We start from the raw sequence: 20,736 nt of genomic DNA, 5'->3' as shown, positions 1-20,736 counted from the left end.
GAAAATGGGCAAAATATATGCTAGGATCACTATTTTAGTTTTTAGCCAATCACGGTGGGCTAAGAACACACTGTCATAGCTGGTTAGGGACATGCTAATTCTCTGAATCCCAAGTAGATGTATATATAATCTCATTGCTTCTCTCTGTATAGTTAGAATAGAGGACTGGAAAATACTTTACCCCTTTCTCTTGGGGATGTCAAAAGTAGAATGGGAAACAAGAAATAAGTATAAATCAGGGACTCTCCAGTTGTAGAACCGACCTGGGGTGAGAGCCAATAGCTCAAGTTTACTGAGCGGACTCAATAAAGATGTGTGGGTTTGTGTGATATGGGGATACAGCAGTAGCAATGAATGAGGCTGCTCATTAGACATTAGAACTTGAATTTTGCAAGACAAGCCCTAGTGGCCTTTTATACCTAAATCAAACACTATACTTCTATTAGGACAATTCTGCCATTTACTTTCTTCTTTTACCAGGGATAGACAGGGAATGAGTCAACTTTAAACCAAACACTCTGGGAAACTTGAGCCAAAGTACTGATCCAATTCCCCCAAGACAGTAATGGCCAAGTGCTCAAATGTGGATTGTCTGATGATCCTGTGACTTACCTGGGTTAGTACACTACACCCCTGAGAATTAGAGAATCTGAGTCTGGGCTAGGAAGAGAGATCAGTTCTCTTTCTCTTGCTCTACAACTAAACCTAATCTCTAGACATGGTTTTGTACTTCACTAAAAATAAGGCAATTAGGGAAAGTTTACCAGATTTAATACTGAGCAGTGGATTGGGTTGTGTTATGGAGGTGAAGGACAGAGGACATTCACACTTCACAGTCCTATGAAATCAGGAGCTGACTTTGTTTCTACAAGTGAATTTAGTGCTGGTGAAAAGTCCCGTTTATTGGGTCTGGGGTAGAGAGGCCTGTGGAAGAGGTGACAATAAATATCAGTAAGCCTCGGTGTGGCTTATTTATCAGTGGAGTGGAATCCTCCAAAGAATAGGGAAGTTGCCATAGTTACTGCCAATGTGGATGATGGAATCTGGTGTTACGAGTGTTTGTTTCACACACCTGGGAAGAAAGGTTTAAAGCAGTTAGAGATCTGCTTCTAATCATTTGAGTTCTGGACTAGTACCCAAATAGAGGAAGAAGTTACCCGCTTAAGAGTCCATGGAGCTGTAGTTTAGATGACCTAGATCTTTAATCAAAACTCAGTATGGAAAGCAGCCACTTAAAAGGAGGTCTGGATAGGAGAGGACTGCACCTGCTCACTAGATCCTTCAAGCTATTGTCTGCACAGTTTGATGTAGTTTGATGCTCCATGGCACTAATAAGGCCATCATTCTCAGCAGTGAATTAATTAGGGGTGATGTTTGTAGGGAGCTGGTGTAGTGTGGCGAAAAGAACACGGGACAAAGAGTCAGTCTCAGTTTTGCCATTAATAGCCATGTAAACTTGGGTTAGCTACTTAATCTCTCTGCTTTTGTTTTCTTACATGTAAACCAGCTTACCAAATCAGGATACTGAGAGAATTCAATCAGATACAGTATACTTCGGCAACCATAAAGCACTGTGCATTGTCACATGCAGGAGTTAATTTAAAACTTCTGTTTACTATAGGTATTCTGGGATGTTTATGGAATATGATTGTTTCTTTTAAGGGGGACTCTACTATCTATCTCGGCCACCACCAACAATGCAGAGCCCTTCTGCCTGGGCTTTCAGATGGACCTCAGGGCGGCCTGCTCCAGGAAAAAGAGTTCAGAGATGTGGAAAGGGAGATAAATCCTCCATCCCAAGAAGGGGAAATCTTGCTATCCCAATTTCCACATGATTTAATTAGCTTTAGAAAGGACAACAGGGAAAGGACTACTAAAGTACTGGGAATGAGAGCTCTAACTAATATGTGTTAGTCAGCTCCTACCAAGCTTAGGATTGAAAAAGAGATAAACCCTTTGAAAAGGGTGAGACCTGAATCCTAGTATTAAATACTCAGGTTTTCTGTACTCTATAGTTTTTCTATTGGTAACATGGAAAGAATATACTTAAAATGAGTTAGTGCCAGGATGCGGTCCTAAAATGCTTCTCTCACCACTGCCTTGTGTAATTGTCTGGCGTGGGACTGAGAAACTGAGAGGAAAGGGTGATTCTCATGACTGCTTTGTGGAAAATGGAGAATATGAGGCACTGGAGAGGTTAGTACAGCAGCCTTCACCAACATTAAGAATAAACCATGGACAATCATATAAAAGACATGCTCTAAGTCTATTCTAAGGCAGACAAGTTCTTTCTGAGATCATCTTACGCATTACATTGTCCCAAAGTGAAAACTACATAGACAGAGGTGTTTGTATGTTTTTTTATATGGATGTGTGTATTATTCTTTCTTAAGGATACAAAACATTCCCTATGCCGGGTCAGGGATAAACTCTTCACATCTTTCCATAGATTCGGAAAAGGTAGCCAGAAGACACCCGTTCTTTTACCTCAATATATATATATATATATGTATGTTGAAATCCTCCAGAAATGCCCAATTCCAGCAAACTTCTGGGATAGAGCAGTACCTATCCTAGACATACTTATTTGGTCCCCTTCACCACCTATCCAGGACTTACAATGAAATCAGCAACAATAAAAATAAAGTCATTGAGCAATAGCCATTTTTTTTCTAATGGGGAAAAATATCCAATGTTGCAAATACCACAAATTGACTTATTCCACAAGCAGCCATGCATGGAGCAAACTCACTCCGCTGAAAAGATTAGCGCAAAACAAAATAAAATTAAAAAAACAAAACAAAACAAAAAAACAAGGAGAGATATAGACCAAACAAAGGTACCTAAAAATTTGCCTTCTCTTGTGAGAGCTAGAAGAAAAGGCTTCTTTGGAGAGTCTGTTGGTTAACATCAAAGAAAAGCATCATTACAGGATTATATTAACCTCACTGACAAAGCTCATTGAGAAGCAGGGAACATGCTAAGTGGTACTAACCTGATGTCATTTAGATATCCGTTCTGGCCAGTCTAGGTGAAGGGGAGAAAACGGAAAATAACTTATAAGAAAACAGCATGGCATAACCAAAAAGTGTGTCCATGATGCTATGAATACCCAAGGTCCTCAAACCAAGCTCAACCCCAACAGGGAGAGAGGGAACAGAGACAGGATGACCCACACCCACACACCCAGTCTGACTTCTCACCTTTAATGGAAAAGAGCATTTGGCATTTTTAGCCTTCCCACAGAGTGTTTAAAAAGAGAGGTCAATAAAGGTAGGAGTATGGAAAGTAGAAAGGAAAGTATTAACCTAACTATTATTTCTTTTTTAGCTCTAAATTTATTCTCTCTAGAGGTAAGCTGAGCATAATAATTGGTGTGCTTGGTCCTAAAGAGTGTATTCAAAGGAAGGGAAATGGGACACAAGAGAAAGAAATTTAGTTTTTTTGGAAATCATCCTCAATGACTATCCCACTTCTGTCCTCTACACTGGCCAAAATGAAAGACATTCTGACCTGAGACCCAAGGAGAGTAAGAAATTGGGGAAGCAGGTACTTTTCAGAGCCTAGAAAAAATGAGAAAATTAAAAGCCTGAAACATTCCTTTTGGGGATCATTTCCTGACAAAGCCATTGAGCTGCTGAGTGAAGTGAGCATTATGGTGGACTCCTGAGCCTTAGAAAAAGGTAACAAGAGTATTCAGCTGCTGAGCACAGGGGGCTCCATGCAGAGCAGAGCCTATGTGGGGCAGCTTTCCCAATATACAGCTCAGGCTCCAGAGAAGGCTGCAGCAGCAGCATTTCCATCCAAACACCCTTCTTGCCACTCCCCTTTTATTTGGACCGCCTCTTCCTCCCCTCTGCTGCAACCTACAACTCCACCCTTAAGCAGTTCCCTTTGACTGGCCAGGTTCTTTCCTCTCCACATGAGAATCTTTGGCATATAGTGGGCTTTGGCCATTTTTCCTTGTCTAGACCTTTTGAGATTCCTGATGCCTCTACCACAGCAAGAGTTAGGAAGTGCTGAAATGAAAGTGATAAATCCATAAGGATTTAACAAAGAATACATATATTAGTAGAGGCTTGAGAGACTAGATATCAGAGAAAAAAGGAGAGAAGAGCTAACTTTGACTTTGTTATGGTTGTAGATAGACATATTCCAGTGTTGTTCATAACAAGCACTAATACCCTATTAAAAGTTGCTTGTGCTTTCAGAATGGCTTTGCTAATGGCTGGCACGGTGGGAAAGTCATTTTCCATGTGTCAGTGAAGCAGAGGAGCATATCACAGATAGCCAAGCTATGATGTCACTGGAACTTCTTAATCTAAAGAGCCCAGAGCAGAGCAAGCTATTAAGAGGTGGTTTACTTTAGGGGTTAAGAGCGTGGACTCTGGAGCCAGACTGCCTGAATTCAAATACCAGCTCTTTCACTAACTAGTGGTGTGATCTTAGGTTACTTAACCTCTCCATGCCTCAGTCCCTCATTTATAAAATGAGGAAAATAGTGTAACCTATCTCACAGGCCTAGTGTGAGGATTAAATAAATTAATGTGCACAAAGTGCTAAGAACAGGGTTTGAAAGATAATAAGCACTATATAAGTGTTTGCTATTAACATCCACCATCCTGCCCTGTCCACAGTTTAGGGTCATCACCAGCCGTAGTCATGTACAAATGACCTCTCTCCTCTCATTCCACTCAACTGATTTGCAGATAAAGTTAGAAAACCGTCTTTGGGCTATAGCTGGATAATTTGGAGGATGGATTTTTCTGACTCAGAATGGAAGACTACATAACATAAGATAAGAAGATTCCTTTTCCTTGGACTTTGGGCCAGAAGGTTTGTTGTGTATCTGTCCACAGTGAGGCTCCTTGGAACACCTGGGTCTCCTGAGACAATGGAACAAGTTCACAGAGGAGTTCAGTTTTCTAGAAGTTAGAGACAATATTTTTCTGAACTAGGTGATGATGAGAAGATATATATATTTTTGTCTTGATGAGGGTGGGGAGAGTGGGGAAATGGGAGCAGAGTAGTGTCTATCTAAGTATATTGATTAGAACTGGCCATCTTTTGATGACAAAGGGAGGCTGGCACTTCTTCCTCTGTTTGCTACTTTGACTCTAAGATAGTGCTACTATCTGGATCATACAGTTTCCGGAGATTTGTTTCTCTCTTGACCTTCCTGAGTTTCTCCTATACTTCTGTTCAGTCTGGTAGGCAAAGGCCACCAGATACAGGGGTACCAAGTATATCTGATATGGCCCACAATTCTTAAGAATAAAGTTGCCTATAATAATCCATGTTGCCTTTTGGCCCACGGAGCAGTCCTACTCTAAGAAACAAGGTAAGAAACATAGGAAGGAAGAGACTTCCTATTCAGGTCGAGACTGTAGGGAATAGTGAGTGGTACCCTCTGTGCATGTGGAATGTGGAGCTCAGAGAATGGATGCCACATCTGTGCTCTGATAATCACCAACATAGCCTAAAAATGAGCCTGGCCAAACAAGATGAATGTATAGGCTGTGTGGACACTAAGTCTTCCACTTAGAAGCAAAGATGCCTAAAATGGACAGCGGAAGTGAACGAGGGTAAGCAGGAAGGTTTGACGGGCAAGATTCAGGGCCCTTCCATAAGCCCTGACAAAACCATTTCTATTGTCAGTCTAATCATATCTACCAAATTCAGCCACTCCATTTGTTCTGCTTATATGCCATATGCATTAAAAATAGTAAGAATAAAAATCTGCAGCTTCCTAATAAGCCACATTTAATTTTAGAGATCAAATATGGGACTGGCTGATGTTGGTTAAAAACAAAAGCAGAAAAAAACAACAAAGCATTTATGGAGGTTTCATTCCATTCACAGTTCCAAAGATTAAGAGCTAAAAGCTAGGGGCTGACAACTCTCAGAAGCTACACTTACCTCTCGGGCAAATATTCTCTCTCGGACCCTTTGATATTCCTCCTCTCTCTCTTCTATTGACTTGCTCCTCCTTCCATCCTGCAATGGAACTCTGATCTAGATCGATGAGCAGAATTAAGCTAGTTAAGTTCTCCTCGTACTGCAAGCTCACTGCACACCAGCAAGGAAGAGAAACCGGGAGAGTTTATAGTTGCCATCAAAAAAATGGAAAAAAATAAATAAATAAATAAAATTTCCAGTGTTGGACAGGTTTCACTGGGTACATCTGACCATGCAGTTTGGGAGATCAGGTTTTCTGGATGGTTGGGGCCTCTCCATCTCCCCACCCCCCCAACCAACCAGAGTATCAAGAACAATAACTTTTTATAAGGATTGGGTTGCTTCCTTGTGTAATCAGGTACTCTCCAATCAGTAAGGATGAAGAGAATGGCCCAGGGAATAAACAACATTGCTTTGGAGGGAAAGCAAGGGATTGGAGAAAGCTAGAGAGGGAGAAGAAACAGGTATTTAGCAGAGCTAAATTAAGAAGAGTTTTTACAGAACTAGCACCTGACATTATCCCTTTTTTAGTCGCTAACGCCATGGCCTGTAGACCCAAGTCACACACAGCTCAGCAAAGAGGGCCTTGGAAGTGAAATCCCAAGGGCGAAGCTAAACTCAGAGCGGAAAGAGAGAGAGCTTACAGAAATAGAGAAGAAAGAGAACAGAGCAACACAAAGAAGAAAAGAGAAAGAAGAGGAGAATAGAACAGAAAGAAGGATGGACAGAGAAAGGACCAGACAAATGAGATATGGCAGAGAAAGGGGAGAGGTAGAATGACAGAAAGGGATAAGAAGTAAATGGAGGACAGAGAACATTACATTCTCTGAAAAATGCAGTGAGGTGACTAGAGGGGATGGCTGGCCAGACCACCACTTCTGGCTAGCCTACGACCCAACTCTCCACCACTGTCTTTTCCTCTCTTAGCCTGTGAGTTGTGAGCACTGTCCTGGGTAGGATGTTACAGAGTGTCCTTTTCCATACTGCTCTTTAAGGCAAGGTGCTCTGAGGGAGATAAGTCATCAAATGCATGTCATCAGGTTATAAAAGATTCTGACCTTCCATCCAGAGGCTTTCAAAGTTTCAGATGAAGCAACCAAGGAGACCGCTCCTCTAGGCTGATCTTCCTGGACTTCACCACTCTCCAGAGGAAAGCATAACTTCAGGAGTATCAACTTTTGACTAGATGTAGTTCTCACTAGCCTAAATAACCTAAATTCTGCTAAATGTCCTTTTACAAATCCCATTCCAAGAAGACACAGGACCTCGAGGTGCTTTACTGTCCTTAGCCCCTAGCGCTGGTAAACCAATGGCAGAATAGGAAGAGCATTGGGCTTTGAGGTCAGGCAGAATCTAAGCTTTGCTACCTCTGAGTAATGTCACTTAAGGCAAGTAACTTAACATCTCCTAGCTCAGTTTTCTTATATGTCAAGTGGGGCTAATAAACCCCATCTGGATTGGGTTGTGTGGAGGATTAAAAGAGATAATGCATATAATGTGTTTAGAACAGAGGCTAGTTCAGGGAAAACACTCAATAAAATAGCAGTTACTGTGTTTATTATTAATATTACCGACAGACAGTGCATAGAGCCTACCCTATTATGGATCAAGCCTGAAGCTGAGAGATGAAAAGTTCACAATAGGGAGAGATTCCGTTCCACCCCAATATGCCTCTAGGCCTGAATAATTCCTGATCCACAGAAAAGGGGTTTTGGGAAAATGGAGAGAAGGGCATCAGGATGGAAAGGCTCTTTCTTGTTTTTTAAATTTTATTTGTCTTTTTGTATGTTTCATTGTTTTCAATCTGACCCAGCATGTTTGTCCACGATAGATAATGGCACTTTTCTCAAAAGGACTCCCTCAAATACTCAAGTAGCAAGCAGGAAAAGTCCTGGTCTCAAGACCATACAATATCCAAAGAAAACTAATTTTGACTCTAGAGGTAAGATATTATTATAGTTATTATTAATTAGCAAGACTAATTATTGGCTTTACCCAACCATATTCTTTAAACCTTAATCCTGGTTCTCTACCTAACCTCCTTTGGAGGCTAAGCAGAAGCAGGCTGGATCTTAACCCCATGAAGCTAGGAAAACTAACCCCCAAACATCACTATCTGAAGGATGGGCTAGAAACCAGGGCAAAAGCCAGGCCCATAAATGAAGGGATGGGGCAGACTTTTCACTTCTTATTCCCACAGGAGTGGATCAAAAACCTGCCTGAGATTCCCAGCATCAAAAGCCAAATTAACTCACTCACCTTGGTGGAAGAAGTTGGGAAAAGAATGAGGAGTTTGCAGAAAGGGATCAGAAACACCTTTACAAGTGGGTAAATTAGATAACCACTTTGCAAGTTCAAGGCTAGCCCTGAGATAGGAAGAGTGGAAGTGGGATAAAGTAGCTTTGGGTGGTTCCCAAAGAAATCCAGAACTATTAAAGAAAAAAAGAAGGGAGCCATCAGCTGAATCAAGGCTGAAGCAGGGAGGGGACCTTGCTTTGTCCCAAAATGAAGTGGAGTTAGAAGTCAGTGGCAGAACCAGGGAGTTCCAGGCCAAATGAGAAAACCCAGCAAACCTCAGCACCATGTCTCTCTGGGGCTAAGAGGGTGGCATTTAGCTCAACAAGTGCAGTTAGTCCTCAACATTAAGCCAAAGCCAACTCAGTATATAGCTCAACACTTTTTTCCACACTGAGATATTACGAGTTTTCTCCATCCCACAAAAATTCTTCTCCCCTCCCAGTTTCTCTTACTGCAATCTCTCTGTATAGACCCAACCCTTTCCATTCTTCACCTGGTTATCATCTCGGTCCATACTGGCATCATCTCTCTTGAGAATGAATCTCTGCTGAAATTCTGTATTCTTCTCATCCTTTATATGTTCTGAGAATCTCTGTTCAGGGCTGGGATTGGGAGAGAAATGTGGAAGGAAGAGAAGAAAGACTCTTGTCAGGAAGCAGACCTCCTAGTATAGTTCCCTTAAATTCTACAAACTCCCACCCAGGGGATTTCTGAAGTCAGGGATCCAAAAAGTCACATGAAAGTTTTAAAGAAATCCTCTGGGACTGTTCTTTATACATCTATAACTTATCTTCTTCCAAAATTATACCTGTCCTATCACTGAAGGTGAAGAGAGGCCAGAGCCAGTCTTCACAAAACACTAGTGCCTCTAGCATCTATTTCCAAGGCCTCACAAAGAGTAGAAATTGATAATATAACCCACCCTCCCTCCACTGTCCCCTCTCCAGAAAGAGAAATCTTGATCCTACACCTTCCTCTTCCATCCCAGAGGCTATCCCAGGAAATCCTTCCCAATCTGTGGTTTCCTCCCTTACATTCTTGTGTTACTGGTTTTGTTGATAATGACAGCTTTTCCAGTTTGGTCAACATTGTGGTCCATCCCAAAATAGGCAGCTACCCGATGTAATAGCATCCGGTGATACGAGGTCATCTGAGGGAACTTCTTGAACTGGTTGCTGCAGGGAAACCCAGGGGGAAAAAGTGAAATAAGGACAAGTAACAGCAATAACAGCCAATTGTAATTTTTCTTACAAATGTTGAAAGTGGGGAATTTCTTAGGAGAAAGAGACATTATTATAAGGAAGATATTTACTTGATGGTAACCAAAAAGGTTCTCTCAACTTTATCTACAGTATTTTGTAGATCCCTCTGACCCACTATCCTCATTAAGACTACTCCTTATGCAATAAACCCTAGGTCTCACCCACCTAGATGATATTCTACAAAGAAAAAAGGGAAAAACTTAAGAATAGTGAAATATGGGATAAGGGCTAGCTGCTAAATTTTTTTCAACTCAAGTCTAAGCAGTAACTTAAAAACTTCATTTAGTTTCCACACATACACTTTCTGATCCATTCTGATTACTTCTCCCCAACTCCTTTTGGTTCCCAGTGAGTTATTACTTCCAAATTCAGACTTTAAGGGAACGATGAAAGAGGGATATCCTAAAATTTTACCTGAATTTCTTTCCAGTACCCCTCCCACCTCTAATGTGTATTTCATTCAAGTAACTTACTTGTTGTCATTAATAAAGTCCAGAATCTCCTGTTCTAATTTTAGCAGCATCATTCTGTCCCTGTTTAAAAAAGATTAAAACAAAACAAAACAAAAGGCAGCCCTCCCATAGACATTGAAAGCAAGGATTGAAAACACAGCCTGCTCACTATACAAGCTGAAGGGAGGGATAGATCCAAACCCCGAGAGTGGATCAAAAATGCAAAGGCTGCTGAGCCTCACTGCCCTGTCTTATGTTACTTTAAAAAAGAAAAACAATCACGCCTCCTAATAATGTACTTTATTTTCCTTGTCAGAAACCTAATTCTGTTGCCAGTCATATTCCTATAAACACATACTTTATACGTATAAATCTAATCATTGTTCTATACTCCATCTGGTTATTTATAGGATTTTTAAACAAGTATGGTTTAGCTTTGGTACAAATCAATTATTTTTTTTTCTGTGCTTTTTAATTGTATTCTCAAGCCTTCATATTTCTTTGTCTGCATTCTTCTTCCAAAGAATTTTTCTCAACTCTTCTGGAAGCAGGAACCTCAATATGAGGGTATTCTGAATCTCCAACAGAATATAAAGCTACTCTGGAGAGAAATGGTGTGTTGGGGCTAGGCATCCTGGATTCTAATAATGGAAAAATTCTGAGAAGCTATTTGGCCTCTTGGGTATTCTGCTGGTCCTAGCCTCTTTCCCCCTTCCATCAAATCATGTTATTACCTTGGGTTCTTTTTCAGTGTATTTACAAGAAATTCATGTAGGTCTATTCCAGTGGAGTCCGTATATTCTTGGCTGGAGTCTAGAACACCACAGTGAAATAAATTAAAAATAAATGAAACTGCCTTGCATGATCTCTAACCCCAAGCAGAAGCCCACAACCTGATCAGGAGACATGAGAACAGGAAAGGAGAATCAGACTTCAGGATTTTTAGCTTAAAAATCAGAATGACCTTGATTTGCCAGCCCCTCAAAATTCCCCATGACAGTGATATAAGGTGGAATCTGGGTCACAGTGTTACATTCGTATTACATAGAAAAGCCACCTTGCCATCAATAAGTATTTATTGAATGTCCGGACCCAAACAAAGGTTTTATTCTAGTTAAGGAAAATAAATTCTAGGTAAGGACAGACAGGGCTGAATTTTCCAGAATCTCAGCAGATATGTTCAAATGTTGATTATTTATATGATTATTTATATTTATTTATAAAATTTTAATCCTAAGATTGCCTTTTTCCTCTTAATTATCATTATAATTTTTGGGGGGGCTTCCCTGGTGGCGCAGTGGTTGAGAGTCCGCCTGCCGATGCAGGGGACATGGGTTTGTGCCCCGGTCCGGGAAGATCCCACATGCCGCGGAGCGGCTGGGCCCGTGAGCAATGGCCGCTGGGCCTGCGCGTCCGGAGCCTGTGCTCCACAACGGGAGAGGCCACAACACTGAGAGGCCCGAGTACCGCAAAAAAGAAAAAAAAAAAAAATTTGAGGGGCGGGGGCCGTACCGCACGGCTTGTGGGATCCTAGTTCCCCGACCAGGGATCAAACCTGGGTCCCCAGAAGTGAAAGTGTTGAGCCCTAACCACTGGACCGCCAGGGAATTCCCTTAATTATCATTTTTATGGACCATGTCTTTTGGCTACCAGCCCAAGAATTTAAATCCAAAGAGGGCTTAATAATTACATGCAAATTTACATTATTTAAAAAAAAAAATCACTCCAAGCATCCCCAAACCAAAATATAAATATTATCTAGAGAATCTGCTACCAGTGATGATCCATCACTATTTACTCCAGAGAAAAAATAAAATCAGAATTGACTACAGTGTCCTCCCCTATGGGTAGCCCAAAGTTAATGGAATAGCTCTCTGTCAGCCCTTAAGGCAGGGCTGGATAAAGCAGCAAAGAAAGTAACTTAGTTAGGCACCTCCCCAAACAACGATGAAGTCAGCAGGGCACTAGGAACTGTTGGGCTGATAAGGCCACTGGGAAGATGGAAGGAAAAGGCACTGCAGAGCCAGGCCCCAGGACAGATGAGAAAGGGGGAAAGTCTTCACCTCTAGACAGCATCTTCCTTGGGACCTTTTCTTTGTTTTTGTCCTTGTCTTCCTTTTCAGAGACATCCTTTGTGGACTTTTCTTCCTCCTTGTCAGAGGGGCAGCTGATGTGCAACTGAATTATATCCTTGGACAAGGAGAAAGAGAAATATAATCAAAGGGGAAAACAACTCTCCTGCAGCCCTTTGAAATCTCAAAGAAGGCAAATCTTAGGGTGGCAGCATTCTCTTACGAAAGAGAATATTTTGTTAATTAAATTGTTTTAGCTTTTGTTCTACCAAAAGGGTAGAGGCTAAGCTTTTTCTGTCAACAATCACAGCCTACTGTATGGAAAGCTCAAGTTATGCTTGCTGTTCCTGCCATAAGAATTGGAATGGAAATGGTTCTAACCACCAGAGGGAAAGGTGTGGGTCTGCATCATCCTGGGTGGTCCAGGTGTGAAGACCTATACTTCATGCTCTCACCCATGCCCTTATTTTACTGCAACAGCCTGTTTTGAAGCTCCTCTACCCTGATTTCCAAGCCTAATGTTGATGCCGTGGATGCTACAGCAGTTTAGCAAACAACTGCCAAACTCAAAGCTACGCTTACTCTTATAAAGGACCTACCTGGGTTTCTAGTGGCCCGTCAGCAAACGGGGAAGAGGACTCCTCACACACTGCAAGGCTGCGCACCAACTTCAGCTTGGAATTTGACTGAAAAAAATAAATACACATACATATTCCCTTAGTGGACACTGGGAAAGCTTTTGGCTGAATAAAGGGCATTCTCTTTTGCTCTGTTAGTTGCTTCCTCCATAAACAGGGTTTTTTGGTTTTTTTTTCCTTCAAACAGGTCCTACTCATTCATTCCTGATTCACTTGAAAGATAATTCTCTTGCTCACAACAGTAGATATATAAAAACAAAACAACTACTTTGGACAGATGACAGGAAAACCACTTTGCTTAGCTCTCCTCTCTCTCTAGCTCAGTGCTCCAATATCACACTCAGAAGTTTACTGAGAATACACAGCAGCAGAGCTTAGTAGAAAGACTGGATTTAAGAACCAGAAGTCCTAGCTTCAACTCCTGGTTTGAGATATGAGATATTGAGCAAATTACTTGACCTCTCTGGGTCTCTTTTTGGTCCTCAATAAAAACGGGATAAAAATGCTTAACAGGTTGGTGTGAGAATTAGATTATATAAAGCATGTAAACATAAGTATCATAAATAGTGCCTAGTATAAAGTAGATGATAAATGCTAAGTGACTCTAAACCTGAGGTGGCAAGGGTATGGAAAGAAGTGTCTAAGAAAAAAGTAGAAAGAAAGAAAACTTTCTAACATTTGGGATTCAATGTGACAACTAATCCACTTGGTTTACTTATGCTGGCTGGAGAATCCCAAAAAGATCTGAATTCCACTTTATAAATCACTGCTCTCCTAGGTATCTCCAAAGTCAAAAATTATAGTGACTCATTAGAAATCTACCTATAAACACTTATTGAGAGTTCTTACAATAAAATCAAAGTTTACAGTAAATACAAAAGCACAGGGGCCTCCCTGGTGGCGCAGTGGTGAGAGTCCGCCTGCCGATGCAGGGGATACGGGTTCGTGCCCTGGTCCGGGAGGATCCCACATGCCGTGGAGCCATGGCCGCTGAACTTGCGCATCCGGCAAGGGGAGAGGCCACGACAATGAGAGGCCCACGTATTGAAAAAAAAAAAAAAAAAAAAAAAAGCACAAAACATGGTATGTGTGGTCCAGACAGCACAGTATAGTGAAAAGAATTTGCAAGTCTGAAGAACTGACTTCAAGCCTAGTTTTGCCGCTTACTAATAAATGTCCTCTGTCAAACTCACTCAAACTCTATAAGCCCAAGCTTCCTCCTCTGTAAAATGGAAATAATAACGATAATAACTGTCTTACTTATTTCTAAGGTCTGGGGGGAAGTGAAGTAGCTGAGAACACCCTCTGTTTTTTTTCTTTTTGGCCGTGCCCCGCAGCATGCGGGATCCTAGTTCTCTGACCAGGAATCGAACCTGCACCCCCTGCATTGGAAGAGTGGAGTCTTAACCACTGGACCGTCATGGAAATCCTGAACACCCTCTGTTTTAAACTTTACTGTCAAGCCCATCACTGTGGATTAGGCCACGTAAGGCAAGCCACAGAGCCAATTTATCATACATCATAGTCTTCTTCAAACCCAAGCCACATACTGGCTGGGACACTCCCAAATTCTGCCATTATTTTTCAAGGGGAAAGGGGTGGACACCCTTAATTATTACTTCGATGGACAATTCTTCCCAATGTAAGAAAAGTTTAATATTTTACTGTTCCCTAATTAAAATTAAAAAGCTATCACACACTAACACCTATAGTCCTACCTGATAACACTGCTTAAAATAATCTGTGATGTGCTAATTTTATCATACAATGATTAAAAACAAAATCCTCCTCTTTGCCCCAACCTAAAAAGTGAATCAAAACAAAACAAAACGAAACAAAACAAAGCCTATATTTTTAGGATGTCCAAAAATGGTGAATCATTTTACTAATGGTAGAGGATTTATCTTAAAGAAAATTCACATAGCGAAAAACCCCAAAACTGCTGGGAGGCAAAATAAGAGAGCCAGAGATGAACAGAGAAACTGGCATTACAGCAGAACCAGTACCAGTGTGCTCAGGCTTTGTTTGTGGGAGGCTCTGGCTGGGTATCCTTTCAGGTATCAGAAATAGACTGTGACTGAACTAAAGATAATGGAGAAAAATAAAGCCAGACATTCCAATAGGACATATGTATATGTGCGTGCATGTTTGTGCATGTGTGTATGCATGTTCACAATCAGGGTACAAGGAACAGGCAAACTTTGCCTATATATAATCCAAATAAACTGGTTATTAGTGATAAGTCCATTTGTGCAATGTTCTACTAATAACACTAGAAAAGAAGCTATAGAGGAAGGGCTCTCACCTTGGCTCTTTTCCTGGCATGACCGTGGTTAGATGTCCGCCTCTGTTAGAAGGGGATTAGAAAATATTAAAGGTGGGGGAAATAAACACTTAAGTTAAAAGCAATACAAGTTTACAGAGAAAAAGCACTAACTTTAAAACCATTATAATAGCCAAAGTATGATGAGACCCAGTTGCTGTGGTTGTCCCCTATGCTACAACTCTAGCAACTGTGACATGGAAGGGACCACAGGCCACCTACAGACAGATCACCACTCACCATGAAGATAAAGAATAGAAAGACATTGACTGGGTGGCCTATTTCACAGATTGATAAAAATTACTTTTGGATAAACCAGGGAATCCTCTCCTGATTAGGATGCTTCTGGAAATGTCACTACTATATCACAATAGAGTGTTTTTTTCCCAAGCTTGCTAACAGGAGCCTATTTAGCCCATAGTGGGTGTGAAATATGGCTCCTAACCATCACTTAAAATAACACCTTTATAGGACAACACATTGAGAGTTCTAACTTGAGATACTCAAAAGACCTGTCCCTGTGGCTGCAGAAATGGAATGAAGGCTCTTCTTGCCAATTGCCTACCTCCCTGAATATGAGAATTCTCCCAGTTCTAAGCTCCTGGTGCAGGCTCTTATAGCCTGTCTGGGTCATGGATATAAGATGGGACAGGATAAAAAGAAGGGAGCATGGAAGATGTGGATAAGACCTCCAGAGCAAAGGGAGGTAAGGAGAGCGAGTAAAGAGCAGGATAGAAGCTGAGGAAGATGAAGAATGAGGGCCTGAGGTGGGATGAGGGAAAGAATGACTAATTAATTGGTAAGGTTTCGAATAGCTGAGAAGTCAAAATGAGGACTTTTGGGAAGAGGCTGGGTGACACTTAGGGCTTCTAAGATGTTTGGAATGGAACTCACTGCCACTGAGGTGTGGAAAAAACTGAGGCTGGTGGGTGGAGGAGGGGAAACAGATGGAGGCAGAGTACCAGCATGGTCCTGGGTAGGTGAGGATTTCTTTCCTTTGTCCTCTTCACTAGTTACCAAACAACACTGCTACAATGCAAAATGGAGAACCGGAAAGGTGGATGGAAAAAGTGAGAAATGATGGTGAATCTGGTCAGTGGCAAGATCTGTTATAATAAAGGAAGAATCATAGTCCAGGAATATGAAGCAGTATTTGTCACTATTTTTTTCAAATAAGTTATAACATACACACGACACAAACATTCAAGAGTTATAATGAAGGTATGCAGAATAGTAAGTCTCCTTTCACATCTGTCCCCCAGCTACCTGGATCCCTCCTAAAGGATCAACTAGTACTGAATTTCTTGTAATCTTTTACAAGAGATCTTTTATGCATCTATAAGATTATTGTACATGTGTACACACACTTTTTTTTAAACCAAATAGACAGATATTGTACACACTGTCCTAAGCCTTACTTTTAAACTTTTTTCAAGGATACCTCCATAGAAGAGACACTGTTTTTCTTAATGGCTACATGGTATTCCATTGTATGGCCATACCATAACTTATTTTACCAGTCCCTTAAACTGCACCATTTAGGATATTTCTGATCTTTGTTAGTATAAACAATGCTTCAATGACCATATCACTGAGTATATCTACAAATGTGGTATAGTCCATTTAAAAATTTTATAAAGTATTGCTAAATTGTCCTTCAAAGAATTTATACCAATTTATAACCCTATAAACAATGTATAAATCTGCTTATTTCTCAGAATGTATAATTTTCATTAAATAGTCAAACACATACTGAAAGCCTAATATGTATCAGGCACCATGCTAACTACTGGAGGATACAGAGATAAAAGACACAAACCTTGTCAAAAAGGAACTCATAATCCTGTTGGAGAAGACAGACAAATAGACAATTACAATACAGGACATTAAGTGCATTACAGAGGTACTCATGGAGTGCTAGAGGAGCACAAGTGTCTAACTCAAACCTAGGAATTCACAAATTCACACGTTCACAAATATTGAGTGCCTGCAAGGAACTGTGTTGGGCCCTGGAGATACAAATGATGAGCCTAAACTGACCTGGAGGAGGCCAGGGAAAGAATACCAAGGAGGGCATTCTAGGCAGAGAAAACATGTGTAAAAGCATGCTTTCTCCAAACTTTTCAGGGGCCAGTGAATCAGTTAATGCTGGAGCATAGGATTCCAGAGGTGGATGGATGGCAGGCAAGGGCTAGGTCACAATATGCCATGCTGACAAATCTGGGACTTAGCCTAGGGCAAGGAGACACAGAAACTCTGGAGAGAATTAACACAATCAGATCTTTATTTCACAGCCATCTTTCTAAAGCAGTATGGTAGCTGAATCAGAGGGGATTAAAAGTATAACGGCAGAAAGCCTGGCTAGGTTATTTAAAGGACCCACCTAAGTTCAGTATGTGTTGTCAGGACTTGCCCATTCTAAACTCAATCTCAGAACCTGCTCTTTATAGCACTGTTTCCATGCCAAAGATGTTCTGAGTTCCAATTGCTGATTCCAAGAATATGTCTCACACAGTATGAGTAATGAAACTCCCCTTTCCTCAAACTTTCCAGCTCCAATTCGTAACATGCACTCTCTTGACAGTCAGTAAGATTTTTGTGGAGACTTACCAGGTGTGAGTTGGGGGGAAGGTAAGAGAAAGAGCAGAATTTTTAGTGCTGTTGAAGGGGAACACTGGTAGAGGGGAGAGGGCTTCTGAAGGGTGGCCAAGACTTTGTAAAAGGAGCAGGAGTTCCAGTAGATGGCAGCAGCAACTCCACCTGCTCCAGCAGCAACAAAAGGAGTCTGAGGGGAGGCAGGTTCCCCACCCAGCCTCCCACACAATCTATCTGTATATCCAGGTGAAGACGTTCTTAAACCAAGTGAGTATCCATAAGGCATATAAAACCTATAGTCACCCTTTCTTTTCTGCCTATCTTCAAGAAGAACACAAAACAGGAGTTCAGAACACCACTTAAAATTGTCTCCTGAGAATAGAGTAACTTGGACCAAAAAGTTCATTTAATTATTATCTTCCATGTAACATGACAGCACATAATTAAACATTCAACACTTATTTGTCCTGAGGATTTAAAATTCATTATTGGGATCAGTGGAAGCTAGAAGTATAGCTGGAACAGTGGCGGACTGTCTCCATGAACTCTGGAAGGATGGGCTGGGAATGACAATTCACATGCAAAAGATAACAGAAAGAAAAGCAGCCATGACAGAGATCTGGCAAACTGTAAGAGCAAAAATAGTAGAAAAGCAGGCAGCTAGAGAACAAAATACTTCAGAGAGTTATCTAATTTTAATTCATCCCTTTATGTTGTTGCTGTCTTAATCTTTATGTAAGACAAGGCCTAGGTGAATTGGGTTGTCAAGAGAAATCCTGCTTCAAGTTTCTAGACCCTCCAAAATGTTATTGCTACTGCTCTTTAAACTAACTTACTACAATTAACAGTCTATCTCCTAGGCATATAATAAAGACCAGTCTCACCCCTGGGCAAGAAGGAAAGGATTTATATAATTTGGGCTTGGGTAACAGAGGAAACTAGTAGTGACCACAGGGAAGAGAACTGGAACAGGTAAGCTAGAGGAGGCCCAGAGTCTGGGTGGGTACCAAAGAGGAGTCCTGGAAAAAGCTCGGCTGGCCATCTACTGCCATCATATCTGCACTGTAGTATGAATTCGGATGGAAAACAATAGGCAACCAAAGAATAAAATTCCTCTCTCTCACATTTACCAAGTGGCAAGTTCAGAGGCTATTTCGGACCAGAAAATGCTGACTGCTTTAACACAACCAGGATATGAATTTAAAACTGTGTAAAGCCAGGCAGCTCTAGTTTTAAGAGTTTATTGTAGGGACTTCCCTGGTGGCACAATGGTTAAGAATCCACCTGCCAATGCAGGGAACAAGGGTTCGAGCCCTGGTCCGGGAAGATCCCACAGGCCGTGGGAGCAACGAAGCCCATGTGCCACCACTACTGAAGCCTGTGCGCCTAGAGACCATGCTCCACAAGAGAAGCCACCGCAATGAGAAGTCCGCACACCACAACGAAGAGTAGCCCCTGCTCGCTGCAACTAGAGGATGCCCATGCGCAGCAATGAAGACCCAATGCAGCCAAAAAAAAAAAAAAAATTTAATTAAAAATATGGTTTATTGTATAAGCCATATTATGACTTGTCAAATATGTGTTTGTATACAGTTTGTTTTTTGATAGTTGAAAAATATCAAAATGTAGCAAGAACCAGTGTTATTCAGGTCCTAAGAGATTAGGGATTTCATTCTGTTTTCTTTAGACTTCATTGTGGACTCTGACAAAAAGGGAAGGAGATATTTCTTGAGAGCTGAAGTTGGGTTTTTAGGGAGAATCAAACGTTTGTGTAAGTGACTGGCTTCCTATAGATTTCCAAAGCCACCTCTAATGATGTTTCTATTTTGCTATAAAGAGTGCGCATATGATGCACTTCTAATCCTTACCTGTGTCTCCTGACGCAAACTGGTATCTTCACTCTCTTTCTCAATTTCTTCCTTGCTTGGAGTCTTAGATATAAACTTGTTTTTGTTTACAGATTCTTCCACCAGTTTTTTTTCCGATTCTTTCATTATTTCCAGAGTCTCTTGAGTAGTGTTACTGTTAGACATCTTCTTCAATAGAATACAGCAGCCTCTATGGACTCCTAAAGAAACATGAAATGCATTAAACAGGAGCTGTGTATCTAAACTTAACACACCTGTAAGACTTGTATTTCATACAGAAGCCTGAAATAGCCTTCCTGTAACCCAGTATAGGGTCCTTTGATAAATGTTACCCCTAGATTAATTTCATTACTTTAAAGAAAAAAAAAGCTTTACTGAGGTAAAATTGACAGAAACTGCATATATTTAAAATGCACTAGGAATTCTCTGGCAGTCCAGTTGTTAGGACTCCCTTGGCGCTTTCATTGCGAAGGGCCCAGGTTCAATTCCTGGTCAGGGAACTAAGATCCTGCAAGCCACGTGGCGCAGCCAAAAAAAAAAAAATACAATTTGATGAATTATGAAACACACATACACCTGTGAAACATCATCACAATCAAGATCGTGAGCACATTCATGACCTCCAAAAGTTTCCTCCTGCTCCTTTAAAAGCCCTTCCTCCCCTTTGCCACCACCCCCAGCCAACCACTGTCGCTACAGATTAGTCTCCATTTTCTAGAATTTTACATCATACAGTATATGGATTCTTTTACTCAGCATAATTATCTTGAGATTCACCAGGATTCAGTTCTAAAGCAATGTAGTTTAAAGTCCCCTTGGCACTTTATTTGCCCTCCCTTGTTCCCTACAGAAATCTGCTCACATCTTCAGCTTGAGCACTCCACAGAGTTAACTCACTAGACTCTCTCCAGAAAGAAGATATAAAGCTCTATTCAGTACCAGAGAGGATCACTCTCCTTTCCCAGGGAGAACTTCCACAGCTGCCACAAACCACAACACTGTTACCAACTTCAAGTATCTCCTCCATCAAAAAGCAGCAAAATCAGACAATGCTTATAGAATCTTAAATTCTTTCCTTTATCTTAAGGAAGCTGAAAAGGCAAGAAGAGAGTTTTGTAGTCATCTGTCCTTCAGAAAGACTGGGTCTCTCCCTGGAGGAAGAGAGAATCTTTGCTTTGCTATTCACTATTTGGGTTCAGTCACTTTACTGCCTCCCAAAGATGCAGAGATTTGTAGTGCAGGGGTGGTAGCTCTTTATCACTTGCTATCA

General features: G+C 41.1%; 1 protein-coding gene across 2 annotated transcripts in view; it reads right to left on the bottom strand.

Annotated features, from left to right (window-relative positions):
• R3HDM2 (R3H domain containing 2) overlaps window positions 1–19,662 on the bottom strand; it is a 44,422-nt gene extending 24,760 nt beyond the window's left edge. The window contains exons 1-10 of one of the 2 annotated variants that reach the window (XM_007467676.1): window positions 19,467–19,662; window positions 14,986–15,027; window positions 12,642–12,728; window positions 12,034–12,160; window positions 10,705–10,783; window positions 9,992–10,051; window positions 9,291–9,431; window positions 8,750–8,858; window positions 5,920–6,015; window positions 2,996–3,027 (exon numbers count right to left, since the gene is read on the bottom strand). In XM_007467676.1, coding sequence (XP_007467738.1) covers window positions 2,996–3,027; window positions 5,920–6,015; window positions 8,750–8,858; window positions 9,291–9,431; window positions 9,992–10,051; window positions 10,705–10,783; window positions 12,034–12,160; window positions 12,642–12,728; window positions 14,986–15,027; window positions 19,467–19,631 — 938 coding nt within the window. In that variant the 5' untranslated portion in view covers window positions 19,632–19,662. Of the gene's footprint in view, window positions 1–2,843; window positions 2,898–2,995; window positions 3,028–5,919; window positions 6,016–8,749; window positions 8,859–9,290; window positions 9,432–9,991; window positions 10,052–10,704; window positions 10,784–12,033; window positions 12,161–12,641; window positions 12,729–14,985; window positions 15,028–19,466 lie in introns of both variants that reach the window. The other variant, XM_007467677.1, reaches the window with a different exon arrangement.
• Window positions 19,663–20,736: the final 1,074 nt, after the last annotated feature.

The sequence above is a fragment of the Lipotes vexillifer genome, unplaced genomic scaffold, assembly GCF_000442215.2.
Source record: "Lipotes vexillifer unplaced genomic scaffold, Lipotes_vexillifer_v1.1 scaffold387, whole genome shotgun sequence".
NCBI lineage: Eukaryota > Metazoa > Chordata > Mammalia > Artiodactyla > Lipotidae > Lipotes > Lipotes vexillifer.
Note: the sequence above shows the minus strand (reverse complement) of the source record. Positions and strands in the feature narration are given on the sequence as shown.